This window comes from Oncorhynchus mykiss, chromosome 26 (genome assembly GCF_013265735.2).
Source record: "Oncorhynchus mykiss isolate Arlee chromosome 26, USDA_OmykA_1.1, whole genome shotgun sequence".
NCBI lineage: Eukaryota > Metazoa > Chordata > Actinopteri > Salmoniformes > Salmonidae > Oncorhynchus > Oncorhynchus mykiss.
In genome coordinates this window covers 7,773,885-7,792,936 of record NC_048590.1, presented here as the reverse complement: position 1 = coordinate 7,792,936, position 19,052 = coordinate 7,773,885, and the positions used below count along the sequence as shown (strand labels likewise).

At 48.3% G+C, this 19,052-nt stretch overlaps 1 protein-coding gene across 1 annotated transcript in view; it reads right to left on the bottom strand.

Moving 5' to 3' along the window:
* The window catches only part of LOC110514125 (junctophilin-3), a 29,086-nt gene that overhangs the window by 1,612 nt on the left and 8,422 nt on the right, over positions 1 to 19,052 (bottom strand). The window contains exons 2-5 of the mRNA XM_036964097.1: positions 9,941 to 10,228; positions 9,199 to 9,703; positions 3,221 to 3,357; positions 124 to 1,400 (exon numbers count right to left, since the gene is read on the bottom strand). Of these exons, the coding sequence (XP_036819992.1) occupies positions 124 to 1,400; positions 3,221 to 3,357; positions 9,199 to 9,703; positions 9,941 to 10,228 (2,207 nt within the window). The remainder of the gene's footprint in view (positions 1 to 123; positions 1,401 to 3,220; positions 3,358 to 9,198; positions 9,704 to 9,940; positions 10,229 to 19,052) is intronic.

Sequence of the window (19,052 nt, the reverse complement as noted above, 5' to 3'; positions counted from 1 at the left end):
TAGTATTTAAAACCTGATGTCCAGTTTACAGACCAATCTGATTCTACAGTTAAGAGTATAGTATCAGTATTTAAAACCTGAGGTCCAGTTTACAGATCTATCTGATACCAATAAATCACTCACTGAGTTTGATTTGAGGGTGTGGTGCTCCCCATCCTGCTCCAAGGTGATTGGCTGAGACTTGAGAGGCGGGGAGAGAGTGAGGTCCCTGTGCAAGGGCCACTCCTCCTGCTCCGCCCCCACATTCAGAGTGTCCAGCATCTGTACGGAGTCCATGGAGCCCTCCTTGACCGGCCGCAGGCCCCGCGGGCGCAGCCTGCTTTTGGGGCAATGGCCAGGGGACATCTGGGTAGTGGAGTCCAGGGGCTGGAACCTCATGTCTACTGTGTAGTCTCCCAGCCTGTCCTCCTCTTCCTCTCGGTCCATGAGGCGAGAGTGGGCAGGGCTCCACTGCAGGGCGCCTTCGTCAGTCCAGCCCTCTGCGGGGCTGTCGAGCCCGGGGTCGGGCAAGGCATGCTTGCTAAGCTTGTGATTGGATGAGATGTGCTGCTGCTTGGAATGGTGGTTGGAGTACACATGCTCTCGGGGGTCGTTGTGATTGGCTGAGGAGACATTGTCCTTTGGGATGTGATTGGAGCAGGTATAATCTTGGCACGACTTGTGATTGGAAGAAGCATGCTCAGAAGTCTTGTGATTGGACAGGTTATGCTCCAAGGCTTTGTGATTGGATGAAATGTGCACCTGCTGCTTGTAATTGGAAGAGGCATTCTCACAGGCCCTGTGATTGGTGGAGGAGGAGGAATGATCCCATGTTTTGTGATTGGACTGCATGTACTCCCTCGACTTGTGATTGGATGAGGTGTGCTTTGAGGGCTTCTGGTTGTACGAGGAGGAGTGCTCCCACGACCTATAGGAAGAGGAAGTGTGCTCCCGGGACTTGTGGTTAGTCAAGGCCTTCTCCCTCGGTTTGTGGTTGGACGGGGCCTGCTGGTGGCCGTTGACCTGTCCCTCCTGCTCCTCCAGTAGAGACGGGGTGGTGGATTGGCTGCTGTGAACCCCCCGGTCTGGATACATGTCCTCTGTCCAGTTGTTAGCTCCTCCCCTCTGGAGATCCATGCCCCGCCCCTCCACAAGCACCTGTATCTCTGCTCCTCCTCCCTGGTCGTCCACAGCGCTCTGCCGCATGAAGCAGGCGTTTCTGGGACGGTGAGAGTGGCCTTGTTTAGAGGTCGGCGGGCTTCGGGGGGGCGAGGGGGGGACGCTCAGTACTGGGCTGAGGTCAGGCGTTATCAAGGGAGGCGTGGTGTCCGGGGTGCACAGTTCAGGACTGTCAGTTCCCGTGGAAATGATCTCGTGGTCTTTGTTGTCCTGGTGCTTATTGGGCCGCTGGCACTCCAGACCTGACAGACAGGCAGACAGACAGGCAGACAGACAGACAGACAGGCAGACAGACAGACAGACAGGCAGACAGACAGGCAGACAGACAGGCAGACAGACAGACAGGCAGAAAGGCAGACAGGCGGGAAGAGACGAAACACAATGAAAGAGGGGATTTGGCAGAGATCCACCAGACATACAGTACCAGTCAAAAGTTTGGACACACCTACTCATTCAAGGGTTTTTCTATATTTGTACTATTTTCTACATTGTAGAATAATAGTGAAGACATCAGAACTACGAAATAACACATATGGAATCATGTAGTAACCAAAAATTGTTAAACAAATCTAAATATATTTTAGATTTCAGATTCTTAAAAGTATCCACCCTTTGCTTTGACGACATCTTTGCACACTCTTGGCATTCTCTCAACCATGAGGTTGTCACCTGGAATGCATTTTCAATTCAACGGTTTGCCTTGTTAAAAGTTAGTTTGTGGAATTTCTTTCCTTTAAATGCGTTTGAGCCAATCAGTTGTGTTGTGACATGGTATAGGGTGATATACAGAAGATAGCCCTATTTGATAAAAGACCAAGTCCATATTATGTCACGAACAGCTCAAATAAGCAAAGAGAAATGACAGTCCCCCATTGCTTTAAGACATGAAAGTGCTGTCACAAAAACCATCATGTGCTGTGATGAAACTGGCTCTCATGAGGACCGCCACAGGACAGGAAGACTCAGAGTTACCTCTGCTGCAGAGGATACGTTCATTACAGTTACCAGCCTCAGATTGCAGCCCAAATAAATGCTTCACAGAGTTCAAGTAACAGACACATCTCAACATCAACTGTTCAGAGGAGACTGTGAGAATCAGGTCTTCACGGTCGGATTGCTGCAAAGAAACCACTACTAAAGGACACCAATGAGAAGAAGAGACTTGCTAGGGCCAAGAAACACGAGCAATGGACATTAGACCTGTGGAAATCTGTCCAATGGTCTGATGAGTCAAAATTTGAGATTTTTGGTTCCAACCACTGTGTCTTTGTGAGACGCAGAGTAGGTGAACGGATGATCTCCGAATGTGTGGTTCCCACCATGAAGCATGGAGGAGGTGGTATGTTGATGTGGGGGTGCTTTGCTGGTGACACTGTTTGTGATTTATTTAGAATTCAAGGCACACTTAACCAGCATCACAGCATTCTGCAGCAAAACGCCATCCAGTCTGGTTTGCGCTTAGTGGGACTATCATTTGTTTTTCAACAGGACAATGACCCCACACACCTCCAGAGAATGCTAAGAGTGTGCAAAACTGTCCTCAAGGCAAAGGGTGGCTACTTTGAAGAATCTAAAATCTAAAATATATTTAACACTTTTTTGGTTACTACATGTGTGTTATGTCAGTGTGGATGTCTTGACTATTATTCTACAATGTAGAAAATAGTTTTAAAAAATAAAGAAAAATCCTAGAATGAGTAGGTGTTGTTAAATATTTGACTGGTATTGTACATCAGGATTACACAGCTAGATTACTGTGTTAATTCAAGTAACACAGGTAATATTACACAGTACAGTACACCCTGTACTGTGTTAACTCAGGTAAGAGGACAAAATAATGAGACTTAGAATTTGGGTACACTACTGACTGAATCCAACCCAGATTGTCTGTAAAGGAAGTTTCAATAAAGTTTCTTCAAATTCTACAACAATTTGAGTGATTTTTCTCTGCCTGGTTGGGCAAGTGTACAGTAGAGAGAAAGATAGAGAGAAAGAGAGAGACAGAGACAGAGATATTAAAATGCTTGATGTAGCCGAGTCAATTTCTCTGTGATTGACTCACCGTTTGATTCACCGTTTCCATGGATATGGAATGACGGCGAGAGTTCCTTGGCAGCGACCCTGGCCATCCGACATTCCTCGCTAGCCTTCAGGGCCACACCTTCAGCTGCATCCGCCTTTCCCCTCGCGTGGCTCATCCTGAGAGACAGAGAGACAGAGGGAGACAGAGAGAGAGAGAGAGACACAGAGAGACAGAGAGAGAGAGACAGAGAGAGAGAGACACAGAGAGAAAGAAACAGAGAAAGAGAAAGCGAGAGACAGAGACAGAGATTGACAGAGAGAGACAGAGAGAGACACAGAGAGACACAGAGAGAAAGAAACAGAAAGAGAGAGACAGAGACAGAGATTGACAGAGAGAGACACAGAGAGAAAGACACAGAAAGAGAGAGACAGAGACAGAGATTGACAGAGAGAGAGACAAAGACAGATTGACAGAGACAGAGATTGACAGAGAGAGAGACACAGAGAGAAAGACACAGAGAAAGAGAGAGAGAGAGAGAGAGAGAGAGAGAGAGAGATTGAAAGAGGGAGACAGAGAGAGAGAGAGAGAGAGACAGAGAAAGAGAGAGAGAGAGAGAGAGAGAGAGAGAGAGAGAGAGAGAGAGAGAGAGAGAGAGAGAGAGAGAGAGAGAGATATTAAAATGCTTGATGTAGATGCTGGTTGTAGATTTAAATCTGTGTGTAGATTGTCTTGGTGCTGTGTGTTGCCTTAAGGACTGTTGTTTACACCTTGTATCTGTCTGGCCTGGGTTTTGTGCTGTGTGTTGCCTTAAGGACTGTTGTTTACACCCTGTATCTGTCTGGCCTGGGTTTTGTGTTGTGTGTTGCCTTAAGGACTGTTGTTTACAACCTGTATCTGTCTGGCCTGGGGTTGTGTGTTGCCTTAAGGACTGTTGTTTACACCTTGTATCTGTCTGGCCTGGGGTTTTGTGTTGTGTGTTGCCTTAAGGACTGTTGTTTACACCCTGTATCTGTCTGGCCTGGGGTTTTGTGTTGTGTGTTGCCTTAAGGACTGTTGTTTACAACCTGTATCTGTCTGGCCTGGGGTTGTGTGTTGCCTTAAGGACTGTTGTTTACACCCTGTATCTGTCTGGCCTGGGGTTTTGTGTTGTGTGTTGCCTTAAGGACTGTTGTTTACACCCTGTATCTGTCTGGCCTGGGGTTTTGTGTTGTGTGTTGCCTTAAGGACTGTTGTTTACACCCTGTATCTGTCTGGCCTGGGGTTTTGTGTTGTGTGTTGCCTTAAGGACTGTTGTTTACACCCTGTATCTGTCTGGCCTGGGGTTTTGTGTTGTGTGTTGCCTTAAGGACTGTTGTTTACACCCTGTATCTGTCTGGCCTGGGCTTTTGTGTTGTGTGTTGCCTTAAGGACTGTTGTTTACACCCTGTATCTGTCTGGCCTGGGGTTTTGTGTTGTGTGTTGCCTTAAGGACTGTTGTTTACACCTTGTATCTGTCTGGCCTGGGGTTTTGTGTTGTGTGTTGCCTTAAGGACTGTTGTTTACACCCTGTATCTGTCTGGCCTGGGTTTTTCTTCTTTATCAGGATGGTTCTCTTTCTCAGAATGTTCCTCCGGTGAGTATAATATTTCCCCGGAACATTCCGGTAAACGGCCTGGTTTTCTGTTCAGCCCTTTTCATCCATTTTATGGATGGATTTTATACTAGAATGGCATCCAGAACCTGTTTTCTGCTAACATTCCTCTCCTTGTGTCAAATGTGTTTGACATGAAAAGGATTGGCAAAGAGTGGAATGTTTCCTCAAACAGATCCTAACAGGACTGCACAGCCATCCACTGTATCACCATGATCCTAACAGGACAGCTCAGCCATCCACTGTATCACCATGGTCCTAACAGGACTGCTCAGCCATCCACTGTATCACCATGATCCTAACAGGACAGCTCAGCCATCCACTGTATCACCATGGTCCTAACAGGACTGCTCAGCCATCCACTGTATCACCATGGTCCTAACAGGACTGCTCAGCCATCCACTGTATCACCATGGTCCTAACAGGACTGCTCAGCCATCCACTGTATCACCATGATCCTAACAGGACAGCTCAGCCATCCACTGTATCACCATGATCCCAACAGGACAGCTCAGCCATCCACTGTATCACCATGATCCCAACAGGACAGCTCAGCCATCCACTGTATCACCATGATCCCAACAGGACAGCTCAGCCATCCACTGTATCACCATGGTCCTAACAGGACAGCTCAGCCATCCACTGTATCACCATGGTCCTAACAGGACAGCTCAGCCATCCACTGTATCACCATGATCCTAACAGGACTGCTCAGCCATCCACTGTATCACCATGATCCTAACAGGACAGCTCAGCCATCCACTGTATCACCATGTTCCTAACAGGACAGCTCAGCCATCCACTGTATCACCATGGTCCTAACAGGACTGCTCAGCCATCCACTGTATCACCATGATCCCAACAGGACAGCTCAGCCATCCACTGTATCACCATGATCCTAACAGGACAGCTCAGCCATCCACTGTATCACCGTGATCCTAACAGGACAGCTCAGCCATCCACTGTATCACCATGGTCCTAACAGGACAGCTCAGCCATCCACTGTATCACCATGATCCTAACAGGACAGCTCAGCCATCCACTGTATCACCATGTTCCTAACAGGACAGCTCAGCCATCCACTGTATCACCATGATCCTAACAGGACTGCTCAGCCATCCACTGTATCACCATGATCCTAACAGGACAGCTCAGCCATCCACTGTATCACCATGGTCCTAACAGGACAGCTCAGCCATCCACTGTATCACCATGGTCCTAACAGGACAGCTCAGCCATCCACTGTATCACCATGATCCCAACAGGACAGAACAGACATCCACTGTATCACCATGATCCCAACAGGACAGAACAGACATCCACTGTATCACCATGATCCCAACAGGACAGCTCAGCCATCCACTGTATCACCATGTTCCCAACAGGACAGAACAGACATCCACTGTATCACCATGGTCCTAACAGGACAGAACAGACATCCACTGTATCACCATGGTCCTAACAGGACAGCTCAGCCATCCACTGTATCACCATGATCCCAACAGGACAGCTCAGCCATCCACTGTATCACCATGATCCCAACAGGACAGCTCAGCCATCCACTGTATCACCATGATCCCAACAGGACAGCTCAGCCATCCACTGTATCACCATGATCCTAACAGGACAGCTCAGCCATCCACTGTATCACCATGATCCCAACAGGACAGCTCAGCCATCCACTGTATCACCATGTTCCTAACAGGACAGCTCAGCCATCCACTGTATCACCATGATCCCAACAGGACAGAACAGACATCCACTGTATCACCATGGTCCTAACAGGACAGCTCAGCCATCCACTGTATCACCATGATCCTAACAGGACAGCTCAGCCATTCACTGTATCACCATGATCCCAACAGGACAGCTCAGCCATCCACTGTATCACCATGATCCTAACAGGACAGCTCAGCCATCCACTGTATCACCATGATCCCAACAGGACAGAACAGACATCCACTGTATCACCATGATCCCAACAGGACAGAACAGACATCCACTGTATCACCATGTTCCTAACAGGACAGCTCAGCCATCCACTGTATCACCATGGTCCTAACAGGACAGAACAGACATCCACTGTATCACCATGATCCCAACAGGACAGAACAGACATCCACTGTATCACCATGATCCCAACAGGACAGCTCAGCCATCCACTGTATCACCATGATCCTAACAGGACAGCTCAGCCATTCACTGTATCACCATGATCCCAACAGGACAGAACAGCCATCCACTGTATCACCATGATCCCAACAGGACAGCTCAGCCATCCACTGTATCACCATTATCCCAACAGGACTGCTCAGCCATCCACTGTATCACTATGATCCCAACAGGACTGCTCAGCCATCCACTGTATCACCATGATCCCAACAGGACAGCTCAGCCATCCACTGTATCACCATGTTCCTAACAGGACAGAACAGACATCCACTGTATCACCATTATCCCAACAGGACTGCTCAGCCATCCACTGTATCACTATGATCCCAACAGGACTGCTCAGCCATCCACTGTATCACCACAATCCCTTACTGTTCTCTTTCTGACGGTAGCATCGGCTCAAATTTAATCAATTCACCACAACAGGATGTCTTCTTTTTTTATTGATTTGTTTTACTTGACATAATACAGTCATCCAAAACAATCAATCTGCATGGATTCGTTTTTTCTAAGGAAATGGTTTGCTTGCTTGGTGAACAACTTCAGAATTTGTCTGACCTGTTACCTCAGTACGGTACAACCATACTGCTTGAAGAGTTGCTGAGACTACAGGTCTATTGGACCCCTAGGGACAGTTTACCTGACCCAGATTAAACCTATTTCTGGACTTAAAAACAACCTTTCATGGATATTCTCAACTAGGCCTTTTAGTCTGGAAACCGGCCCATTTGGCACATCGCAAGATAACAGAGAATCTTTAAGTGCACTTGTCAAAGACAAAGATGTTGGCCACCTTCTCCGGCTCCCTAACCTAAGCCTAACCTTATCCTTAGCTCTAACCCCACTATTGTTACCACAGCAACAGAGATCTCCGGCTCCCTAACCTAAGCCTAACCTTATCCTTAGCTCTAACCCCACTATTGTTACCACAGCAACAGAGATCTCCGGCTCCCTAACCTAAGCCTAACCTTACCCCTAGCTCTAACCCCACTACTGTTACCACAGCAACAGAGATCTCCGGCTCCCTAACCTAAGCCTAACCTTACCCCTAGCTCTAACACCACTACTGTTACCAAAGCAACAGAGATCTCCGGTTCCCTAACCTAAGCCTAACCTTAGCCTTAGCTCTAACCCGTCTACTGTTATCACAGCAACAGAGATCTCCGGCTCCCTAACCTAAGCCTAACCTTAGCCTTAGCTCTAACCCGACTACTGTTACCACAGCAACAGAGATCTCCGGCTCCCTAACCTAAGCCTAACCTTACCCCTAGCTCTAACCCGACTACTGTTACCACAGCAACAGAGATCTCCGGCTCCCTAACCTAAGCCTAACCTTACCCCTAGCTCTAACCCGACTACTGTTACCACAGCAACAGAGATCTCCGGCTCCCTAACCTAAGCCTAACCTTACCCCTAGCTCTAACCCGACTACTGTTACCACAGCAACAGAGATCTCCGGCTCCCTAACCTAAGCCTAACCTTAGCCTTAGCTCTAACCCGACTACTGTTACCACAGCAACAGAGATCTCCGGCTCCGTAACCTAAGCCTAACCTTACCCCTAGCTCTAACCCGACTACTGTTACCACAGCAACAGAGATCTCCGGCTCCCTAACCTAAGCCTAACCTTAGCCTTAGCTCTAACCCGACTACTGTTACCACAGCAACAGAGATCTCCGGCTCCCTAACCTAAGCCTAACCTTAGCCTTAGCTCTAACCCGAATACTGTTACCACAGCAACAGAGATCTCCGGCTCCTTAACCTAAGCCTAACCTTAGCCATAGCTCTAACCCGACTACTGTTACCACAGCAACAGAGATCTCCGGTTCCCTAACCTAAGCCTAACCTTAGCCTTAGCTCTAACCCCGACTACTGTTACCACAGCAACAGAGATCAACACCATGTTTCTCACCTGGACAGGGCGATCTCTGCCTTCTGCTTGGCGATGTCTGCAGCTAGCTCTAAATCCGACTACTGTTACCACAGCAACAGAGATCAACACCATGTTTCTCACCTGGACAGGGCGATCTCTGCCTTCTGCATGGCGATGTCTGCAGCTAGCTCTAACCCAACTACTGTTACCACAGCAACAGAGATCAACACCATGTTTCTCACCTGGACAGGGCGATCTCTGCCTTCTGCTTGGCGATGTCTGCAGCTAGCTCTAACCCCGACTACTGTTACCACAGCAACAGAGATCAACACCATGTTTCTCACCTGGACAGGGCGATCTCTGCCTTCTGCTTGGCGATGTCTGCAGCCTTCTCAGCCGCTTCCACAGCCCGCTCCACCTTCTCCCTGATCTTACTGGCTCTCAGAGGAATCAGGTTCTTCCGCTTCCCGCTGACCAGCGCGTTCTGCTTGTACTTCCCTTCCTCTTTGGTGCTGTCGGGGAACGTTGTACAGCCGTAACCATGGCGCTTGTTGGCCACCCACTCCCCCTCGTAGCGTAGACCGTCGGAGCGCCGGCTCACGCCCCAACCCGCCCGCTGGTCACTGCGCCACTCGCCGGCGTAGGCCTCGGTGACCGTGGCATCCACAGGAGCGCCCTGCTCGCCATCCTGGCTAGCGTTGGAGTGTATGTCGGAGGCGGCAGAGGAGACGGTGCTCATGCCGGCCTCGCTGCAGAACGAGCTCTGTTTACTCAGCTGGCTGGCCAGGGAACTCTTGGACTCGGAGCGACGCAGCTTCAGACCACTCAGGATCGACTGACGGAAACGGCCTGGGACATGAAACGACACAACGTTATTTATCCTACAAAATACGATACGATGCAACTTTACAGAAATGGACAACTGACATACAAACACAAGCGTGACATAATAACACAGGCAACGGGGAATCCAGTCCATGTCAATGTGCCAATAGATTTGACTAGAAAAGCAGGGCTAATGGATATTGAAGTATTAGCTCATAGAACCCAACCAGCTGCCCACAAACAGCACATCAGAAGTCTCACCTTTCCTCTTCCCCCGACGGTCCGCCTCGCTGGGCGCAGTCAGAGCGAAGCCCCCCCTCCCCACGGGACTCCCGACCAGCCCGCCCCCCACCACCCCGTCGGCAGGCGAGATGGCGGTCCCGGCGCCGTCCTCCAGCGGGGTGGGGGGGCCGTGGCTGTGCTCGGAGCGGAGGGAGTTTATGGACGTGCGAAGCGGGTAGAGGATGACGGCCGCCATGCCGTATGGCACGCTCTGCCGGACCCCATAGCCGTGCCGCATCCCCCCCAGCCACTGGCCCTGGAACGTACCTATAGGAGAGAGTCACAGGGGTCGAATTATAGGGCGATCTGAGGGCATGCATTGCACCACATAACCAATTAGGTCACCCCCCCCCCCCCCCCCCCCCCCCCAGAAAGGTGCATGGATGGAAAGAGACATAACCAATTAGGCCCCCCCCCCAGAAAGGTGCATGGATGGAAAGAGACATAACCAATTAGGCCCCCCCCCAGAAAGGTGCATGGATGGAAAGAGACATAACCAATTAGGCCCCCCCCCCAGAAAGGTGCATGGATGGAAAGAGGCATAACCAATTAGGTCACCCCCCCGTAACATAAGGCTTATTATGAGACACTATAAAAGGCTGTCAGTGCCTATAACAAGTTATAAAGCATTATAGCTGCATGAGTTGTGACATCGTATTTCATTGGGAGAAAACTCTCACGTTGGGTAGCAGGAAGTGACTAACTGATATCACACACACATGGCTTGTTTATTCCATCTGAATCAACTAGGGCCTTTAAGAGAGTGAGCCATTATCTTACGTCACCATTCCAGCTCTGCTACCTGGTTTACTGCAGGTGAAGGGGTCTTAAAGGACTATATGATGGGATGAATGGTGGGGAACCACTGTGTGTGTATATATGAAAGCAATATGGGGACATAAGAGGTCCAAGGCTGATCATATGTGTGGAACCTGCACGTGTATATGGTGAAGCTAGATGGAGGAGCACCTGAGAAGAACCAAGGGATGAGGGTTGTCCTGGACGTGACACAGGGACTCCGTGGCCACAACATCAAGATGCAATAACTTTTTTTTAAACTTGGCACAAGCTGGGACAGGAGCTCCTCAAGAGGAAGATAGCAGGAACATTAGGAAAAAAACAAGCCAGAGCTCCTCAAGAGGAAGATAGCAGGAACATTAGGAAAAAAACAAGCCAGAGCTCCTCAAGAGGAAGATAGCAGGAACATTAGGAAAAAAACAAGCCAGAGCTCCCACCTCAGCTGTTGAATACACGGAACAGGCCTATCAATTCCTCTAAGTTTGTGTTCATGGCCGACACGTCCAGAGTGTCCTACTTGCCAAAGAAAGGCAAAAAATGTGGTATTTATGAGTCCGCTGCATAGAAATGGGAGAATCTGTTGACAAGAACATCAGAAAAACCAGAAATCATAATGGATTACAACGCCACAAAAGGAGGAGTGGAGACAAGCTGGTGATTGGCTCCAGCTGCAGAACATTTCTGGACATCTCGGCGTACAACGCGTTTGTCATCTGGATGGTGTTGAACCCAGATAGGAACAGAGAGAAGCTCCAGAGGAGACGGATCTTTCTCGAAGAGCTGGGCAAGGCATTGGCTAGACCTCAAAATCCAGAGGAGGCGTCACATCCCAAAGACCCCAGCCATCCGCCCGACCCACAGAACCAACAACTCCAATACTGGAAGTGTGAGCGATGTTGTTGTATGTGTGTGTGTGTCTGACTCTCCTACCTTGGCTTGCTGTAACCATATACAGTATGTGGGTGAGTGAGATGTTAGTAAAATCCCTGAACTAAGAGTTTTCATCATTCTAGAGCAACAAGAAGAAGTGTTGCGATGTGTGTGGATCCAAGAAGGACAGGAAGTCACAGTACACATACATCAAGTGCAATTAATTGTCACACGCTGATCTGTTTCACCTGTCTTGTGATTGTCTCCACCCCCTCCAGGCGTCGCTTATTTTCCACGGTGTATTTATCCCTGTGTTTCCTGTCTCTCTGTACCAGTGTATTTATCCCTGTGTTTCCTGTCTCTCTGTACCAGTGTATTTATCCCTGTGTTTCCTGTCTCTCTGTACCAGTGTATTTATCGCTGTGTTTCCTGTCTCTCTGCCCCAGTGTATTTATCCTTGTGTTTCCTGTCTCTCTGTACCAGTGTATTTATCCCTGTGTTTCCTGTCTCTCTGTACCAGTGTATTTATCCCTGTGTTTCCTGTCTCTCTGTACCAGTGTATTTATCCCTGTGTTTCCTGTCTCTCTGTACCAGTGTATGTATCCCTGTGTTTCCTGTCTCTCTGTACCAGTGTATTTATCCCTGTGTTTCCTGTCTCTCTGTACCAGTGTATTTATCCCTGTGTTTCAAGTCTCTCTGTGCCAGTGTATTTATCCCTGTGTTTCCTGTCTCTCTGCCCCAGTGTATATATATCTCTGTGTTTCCTGTCTCTCTGCCCCTGTGTATATATATCCATGTGTTTCCTGTCTCTCTGCCCCAGTGTATTTATCCCTGTGTTTCCTGTCTCTCTGTGCCAGTGTATTTATCCCTGTGTTTCCTGTCTCTCTGCGCTAGTGTATTTATCCCTGTGTTTCCTGCCTCTCTGCCCCAGTGTATTTATCCCTGTGTTTCCTGTCTCTCTGTGCCAGTGTATTTATCCCTGTGTTTCCTGTCTCTCTGCGCCAGTGTACTTATCCCTGTGTTTCCTGTCTCTCTGCGCCAGTGTATTTATCCCTGTGTTTCCTGTTTCTCTGAACCAGTGTATTTATCCCTGTGTTTCCTGTCTCTCTGTGCCAGTGTATTTATCCCTGTGTTTCCTGTCTCTCTGCGCCAGTGTATTTATCCCTGTGTTTCCTGTCTCTCTGTGTCAGTGTATTTATCCCTGTGTTTCCTGTCTCTCTGCCCCAGTGTATTTATCCCTGTGTTTCCTGTCTCTCTGCGCCAGTGTATTTATCCCTGTGTTTCCTGTCTCTCTGCCCCAGTGTATTTATCCCTGTGTTTCCTGTCTCTCTGCCCCAGTGTATTTATCCCTGTGTTTCCTGTCTCTCTGTGTCAGTGTATTTATCCCTGTGTTTCCTGTCTCTCTGCCCCAGTGTATTTATCCCTGTGTTTCCTGTCTCTCTGTGCCAGTGTATTTATCCCTGTGTTTCCTGTCTCTCTGTGCCAGTGTATTTATCCCTGTGTTTCCTGTCTCTCTGTGCCAGTGTATTTATCCCTGTGTTTCCTGTCTCTCTGTGCCAGTGTATTTATCCCTGTGTGTCCTGTCTCTCTGCCCCAGTGTATTTATCCCTGTGTTTCCTGTCTCTCTGTGTCAGTGTATTTATCCCTGTGTTTCCTGTCTCTCTGTGTCAGTGTATTTATCCCTGTGTTTCCTGTCTCTCTGTGTCAGTGTATTTATCCCTGTGTTTCCTGTCTCTCTGTGTCAGTGTATTTATCCCTGTGTTTCCTGTCTCTCTGTGTCAGTGTATTTATCCCTGTGTATCCTGTCTCTCTGTGCCAGTTCATCTTGTTTGTTTTTCAAGTCAACCAGCGATTTTCCCTTCTCCTGCTTCTCTTCTCTTTTTCTAGTCCTCGTGATTTTTTGACCCTTTGCCTGTTTTCTGGACTCTGTACCCGCCTGCCTGACCATTCTGGCTGCCCTGACCTCGAGCCTGCCTGACCATTCTGCCTGCCCTGACCTTGAGCCTGCCTGACCATTCTGCCTGCCCTGACCTCGAGCCTGCCTGACCATTCTGCCTGCGCTGACCTCGAGCCTGCCTGCCACTCTGTACCCGCCTGCCTGACCATTCTGCCTGCCCAGACCTCGAGCCTGCCTGCCACTCTGTACCCGCCTGCCTGACCATTCTGCCTGCCCAGACCTCGAGCCTGCCTGCCACTCTGTACCCGCCTGCCTGACCATTCTGCCTGCCTGACCATTCTGCCTGCCTGACCATTCTGCCTGCCACTCTGTACCTCCTGTACTCTGAACTGGTTTTGACCTTTTGCCTGTCCACGACCATTCTCTTGTGTGTCTGCATCTGGGTCTAGTCTTGTGCCCTTATATAAATACATTTGCAAAACACAGAAACTCTGTCTCTCATGTGGTGTGTCAACTGGCCTTCATTTGTGTTCAATGGGGCTCATTTATCATTTCCATAAAATACTGTATGTAAAATGTGTCCTTCCAATTTGTTCAGTTCAAAGCAATAAACATCAATAGTGATAAAAACCTTGTTTCATTTATATTTGTTCAAGATAAACATTCTTTATTCCACCCATGTCTTGATTATAATTACGTTTTATTTAAAAAAAAGAATAGCACTTTTATTGATAAGTGTGATTTAGCAGAGGTAAATGGTAAATATTAGCCATGTATGCTGTCTATACTGCTTGTAATTGATATAAGTCAACATCTAAATGTTTAGTATTAAGTATGTTTACTTAAATTGTTATGGCTGAATTGATTTAAAAACCCAATAATGTTGTGGGTCCATCAGACCATCAGACCCGAGAAGATCGGGAGAATAACAAAAACATGAACGCCACACAGGGGTTAAATATCATGACCGCACGTCATGTCATGACAACAGGTTAAATATCACGGACCGCAATGCTCTCTACCTGAGGCAAAATCATGTTTTTCATTTTCCATTGATTAAAACTAAGATATTGGGTTTTATTTCACAACTTGGCTGAAGACCGACCGCAAATAATGATCCGTTTTTATCTTATGTTGTTTTATACAGTAGATTGTTTAAAGAGAGTTTCCATCTCATTTCAGTAGTGAGGCTTTTAACGCGAACATATACACGTTTTAGTGGCCGGGATAGACCTAATAAACGGTATTTCACCTCAATTTCAATCATCTAAAAACAGAGGAATGACGTCCTGAACCTTCGCTGTGGTGTGTCTGTCAAAGTGTAGGAGATCGGGACCTGTCCATGGTGCTGAAAAGCAGATCGCAATAGACAAAGCTATGCTGCGCCGACCCCCATGTATATACCGATTCATGTTATTAGCCTACACTACACACAATATTACATGTGTAGCTGTTGGTTTAGCGATAATGGCACGTTTATTGGGTTGTGGAAAATGTGTCAGCTCGTTCGTGCTATATTCATCTCCCAGGTGAGAGACCGAAGAGAGAGAGGTGCTCCCTCTCGTGACGCAGTCTTTATTTTTTTTTATTTTTTTATCTAATTCTGGAGTGTTATTACGGTCGCCTCCGCTACTTCATAAACCAAAATAACACCAAGGTTATCCGCTGGTATGTAAACCATTGCGGTACATCTGATATTAGACTACAGGCTACGATGGTAAACAACCTCTAGCTACACCGATACAGCAGCCACTGATCTGGTTTCCATGGTCCCCTCTGCATCACTTATTGACCCCTCTCTCTCTCTACCTTTCCCTCTCTCTACCTCTCTTCCTCCCTCACTCTACCTCCCTCTCTTCCTCCCTCACTCTCTCTCTCTACCTTTCCCTATCTCTACCTCTCTTCCTCCCTCACTCTACCTCCCTCTCTTCCTCCCTCACTCTACCGCTCTACCTTTTCCTATCTCTAACTCTCTTCCTCCCTCACTCTACCTCCCTCTCTTCCTTCCTCACTCTACCGCTCTACCTTTTCCTATCTCTAACTCTCTTCCTCCCTCACTCTACCTCCCTCTCTTCCTCCCTCACTCTACCGCTCTACCTTTTCCTATCTCTAACTCTCTTCCTCCCTCACTCTACCTCCCTCTCTTTCTCCCTCACTCTACCGCTCTACCTTTTCCTATCTCTAACTCTCTTCCTCCCTCACTCTACCTCCCTCTCTTCCGTCCCCGGCACCCCTCCCTGCCTCTCTCGGCTCATCCCGGTTTAGTGCAATGGAGTTGCTTTGGTTATCAAACGGCCTAGATTAAGGACAGTTTGACATTTACTGTGTGTGTGTGTGTGTGTGTGGGGGGGGGGGGGGGGGGGGGGGGGGATGAACATGCGCAGTAGCCCACCTTTTAAGTAGCCTAATCAAATTAATACATTTTAAAAGTTAAGTGACCAATATTTAGACAATATTGAAACGTTTGAGGTCAAGGAATAGCTACTCTGATTGTTAAGGAGGCAGAACGCGCATTAATCTTTCCTGAATAACTGGGCCTGCTGGGCGCATGAGACTGTGTGGCTACACAATGTAGGACGACTTGGGGGAATGACGACGGGCAACAGACCGCGCATCGGTATCAGAAGGAAAAATACAGCCAGACGGTCCTGTACCGCGCCTTATCTAGATCAAGAGTAGACCCGCAATTCATCCAGACGGAATGAAACATTCACATATCGGGGCTTTTGCGCCATCATTCAATGACATTTTCACTTCAGTTGACAGTATTTCACTCACTTGAAAACAATAATGCAGTATTCATTTTAATGTGGTGTTGTAGGCTAGTCTAGGGAGGATCAGTGTGTTGTAGGCTAGTCTGGGAGGATCAGTGTGTTGTTGTAGGCTAGTCTAGGGAGGATCAGTGTGTTGTTGTAGGCTAGTCTAGGGAGGATCATTGTGGTGTTGTAGGCTAGTCTAGGGAGGATCAGTGTGGTGTTGTAGGCTAGTCTAGGGAGGATCATTGTGTTGTTGTAGGCTAGTCTAGGGAGGATCATTGTGGTGTTGTAGGCTAGTCTAGGGAGGATCAGTGTGGTGTTGTAGGCTAGTCTAGGGAGGATCAGTGTGTTGTAGGCTAGTCTAGGGAGGATCAGTGTGGTGTTGTAGGCTAGTCTAGGGAGGATCATTGTGTTGTTGTAGGCTAGTCTAGGGAGGATCATTGTGTTGTTGTAGGCTAGTCTAGGGAGGATCATTGTGTTGTTGTAGGCTAGTCTAGGGAGGATCAGTGTGGTGTTGTAGGCTAGTCTAGGGAGGATCAGTGTGGTGTTGTAGGCTAGTCTAGGGAGGATCAGTGTGGTGTTGTAGGCTAGTCTAGGGAGGATCAGTGTGGTGTTGTAGGCTAGTCTAGGGAGGATCAGTGTGGTGTTGTAGGCTAGTCTAGGGAGGATCAGTGTGGTGTTGAAGGCTAGTCTAGGGAGGATCAGTGTGGTGTTGTAGGCTAGTCTAGGGAGAATCAGTGTGGTGTTGTAGGCTAGTCTAGGGAGGATCAGTGTGGTGTTGTAGGCTAGTCTAGGGAGGATCAGTGTGGTGTTGTAGGCTAGTCTAGGGAGGATCATTGTGTTGTAGGCTAGACTAGGGAGGATCATTGTGGTGTTGTAGGCTAGTCTAGGGAGGATCAGTGTGGTGTTGTAGGCTAGTCTAGGGAGGATCAGTGTGGTGTTGTAGGCTAGTCTAGGGAGGATCATTGTGGTGTTGTAGGCTAGTCTAGGGAGGATCAGTGTGGTGTTGTAGGCTAGTCTAGGGAGGATCATTGTGGTGTTGTAGGCTAGTCTAGGGAGGATCAGTGTGGTGTTGTAGGCTAGTCTAGGGAGGATCATTGTGGTGTTGTAGGCTAGTCTAGGGAGTATCAGTGTGGTGTTGTAGGCTAGTCTAGGGAGGATCATTGTGTTGTAGGCTAGTCTAGGGAGGATCATTGTGGTGTTGTAGGCTAGTCTAGGGAGGATCAGTGTGGTGTTGTAGGCTAGTCTAGGGAGGATCATTGTGTTGTAGGCTAGTCTAGGGAGGATCATTGTGGTGTTGTAGGCTAGTCTAGGGAGGATCATTGTGGTGTTGTAGGCTAGTCTAGGGAGGATCAGGGTGGTGTTGTAGGCTAGTCTAGGGAGGATCAGTGTGTTGTAGGCTAGTCTAGGGAGGATCATTGTGTTGTAGGCTAGTCTGGGGAGGATCAGTGTGGTGTTGTAGGCTAGTCTAGGGAGGATCAGTGTGGTGTTGTAGGCTAGTCTAGGGAGGATCATTGGGGTTATGTAGGCTAGTCTAGGGAGGATCAGTGTGGTGTTGTAGGCTAGTCTAGGGAGGATCATTGTGGTGTTGTAGGCTAGTCTAGGGAGGATCATTGTGGTGTTGTAGGCTAGTCTAGGGAGGATCATTGTGGTGTTGTAGGCTAGTCTAGGGAGGATCAGTGTGGTGTTGTAGGCTAGTCTAGGGAGGATCATTGGGGTTATGTAGGCTAGTCTAGGGAGGATCAGTGTGGTGTTGTAGGCTAGTCTAGGGAGGATCATTGTGGTGTTGTAGGCTAGTCTAGGGAGGATCATTGTGGTGTTGTAGGCTAGTCTAGGGAGGATCATTGTGGTGTTGTAGGCTAGTCTAGGGAGGATCAGTGTGGTGTTGTAGGCTAGTCTAGGGAGGATCAGTGTGTTGTAGGCTAGTCTAGGGAGGATCATTGTGTTGTAGGCTAGTCTGGGGAGGATCAGTGTGGTGTTGTAGGCTAGTCTAGGGAGGATCATTGTGTTGTAGGCTAGTCTAGGGAGGATCAGTGTGGTGTTGTAGGCTAGTCTAGGGAGGATCATTGTGTTGTAGGCTAGTCTAGGGAGGATCATTGTGTTGTAGGCTAGTCTGGGGAGGATCAGTGTGGTGTTGTAGGCTAGTCTAGGGAGGATCAGTGTGGTGTTGTAGGCTAGTCTAGGGAGGATCATTGTGTTGTAGGCTAGTCTAGGGAGGATCATTGTGTTGTAGGCTAGTCTGGGGAGGATCAGTGTGGTGTTGTAGGCTAGTCTAGGGAGGATCAGTGTGGTGTTGTAGGCTAGTCTAGGGAGGATCATTGTGTTGTAGGCTAGTCTAGGGAGAATCCGTGTGGTGTTGTAGGCTAGTCTAGGGAGGATCAGTGTGGTGTTGTAGGCTAGTCTAGGGAGGATCAGTGTGGTGTTGTAGGCTAGTCTAGGGAGGATCATTGTGGTGTTGTAGGCTAGTCTAGGGAGGATCATTGTGGTGTTGTAGGCTAGTCTAGGGAGGATCATTGTGTTGTAGGCTAGTCTAGGGAGGATCATTGTGTTGTAGGCTAGTCTAGGGAGAATCATTGTGGTGTTGTAGGCTAGTCTAGGGAGGATCAGTGTGGTGTTGTAGGCTAGTCTAGGGAGGATCAGTGTGGTGTTGTAGGCTAGTCTAGGGAGGATCAGTGTGGTGTTGTAGGCTAGTCTAGGGAGGATCAGTGTGGTGTTGTAGGCTAGTCTAGGGAGGATCAGTGTGGTGTTGTAGGCTAGTCTAGGGAGGATC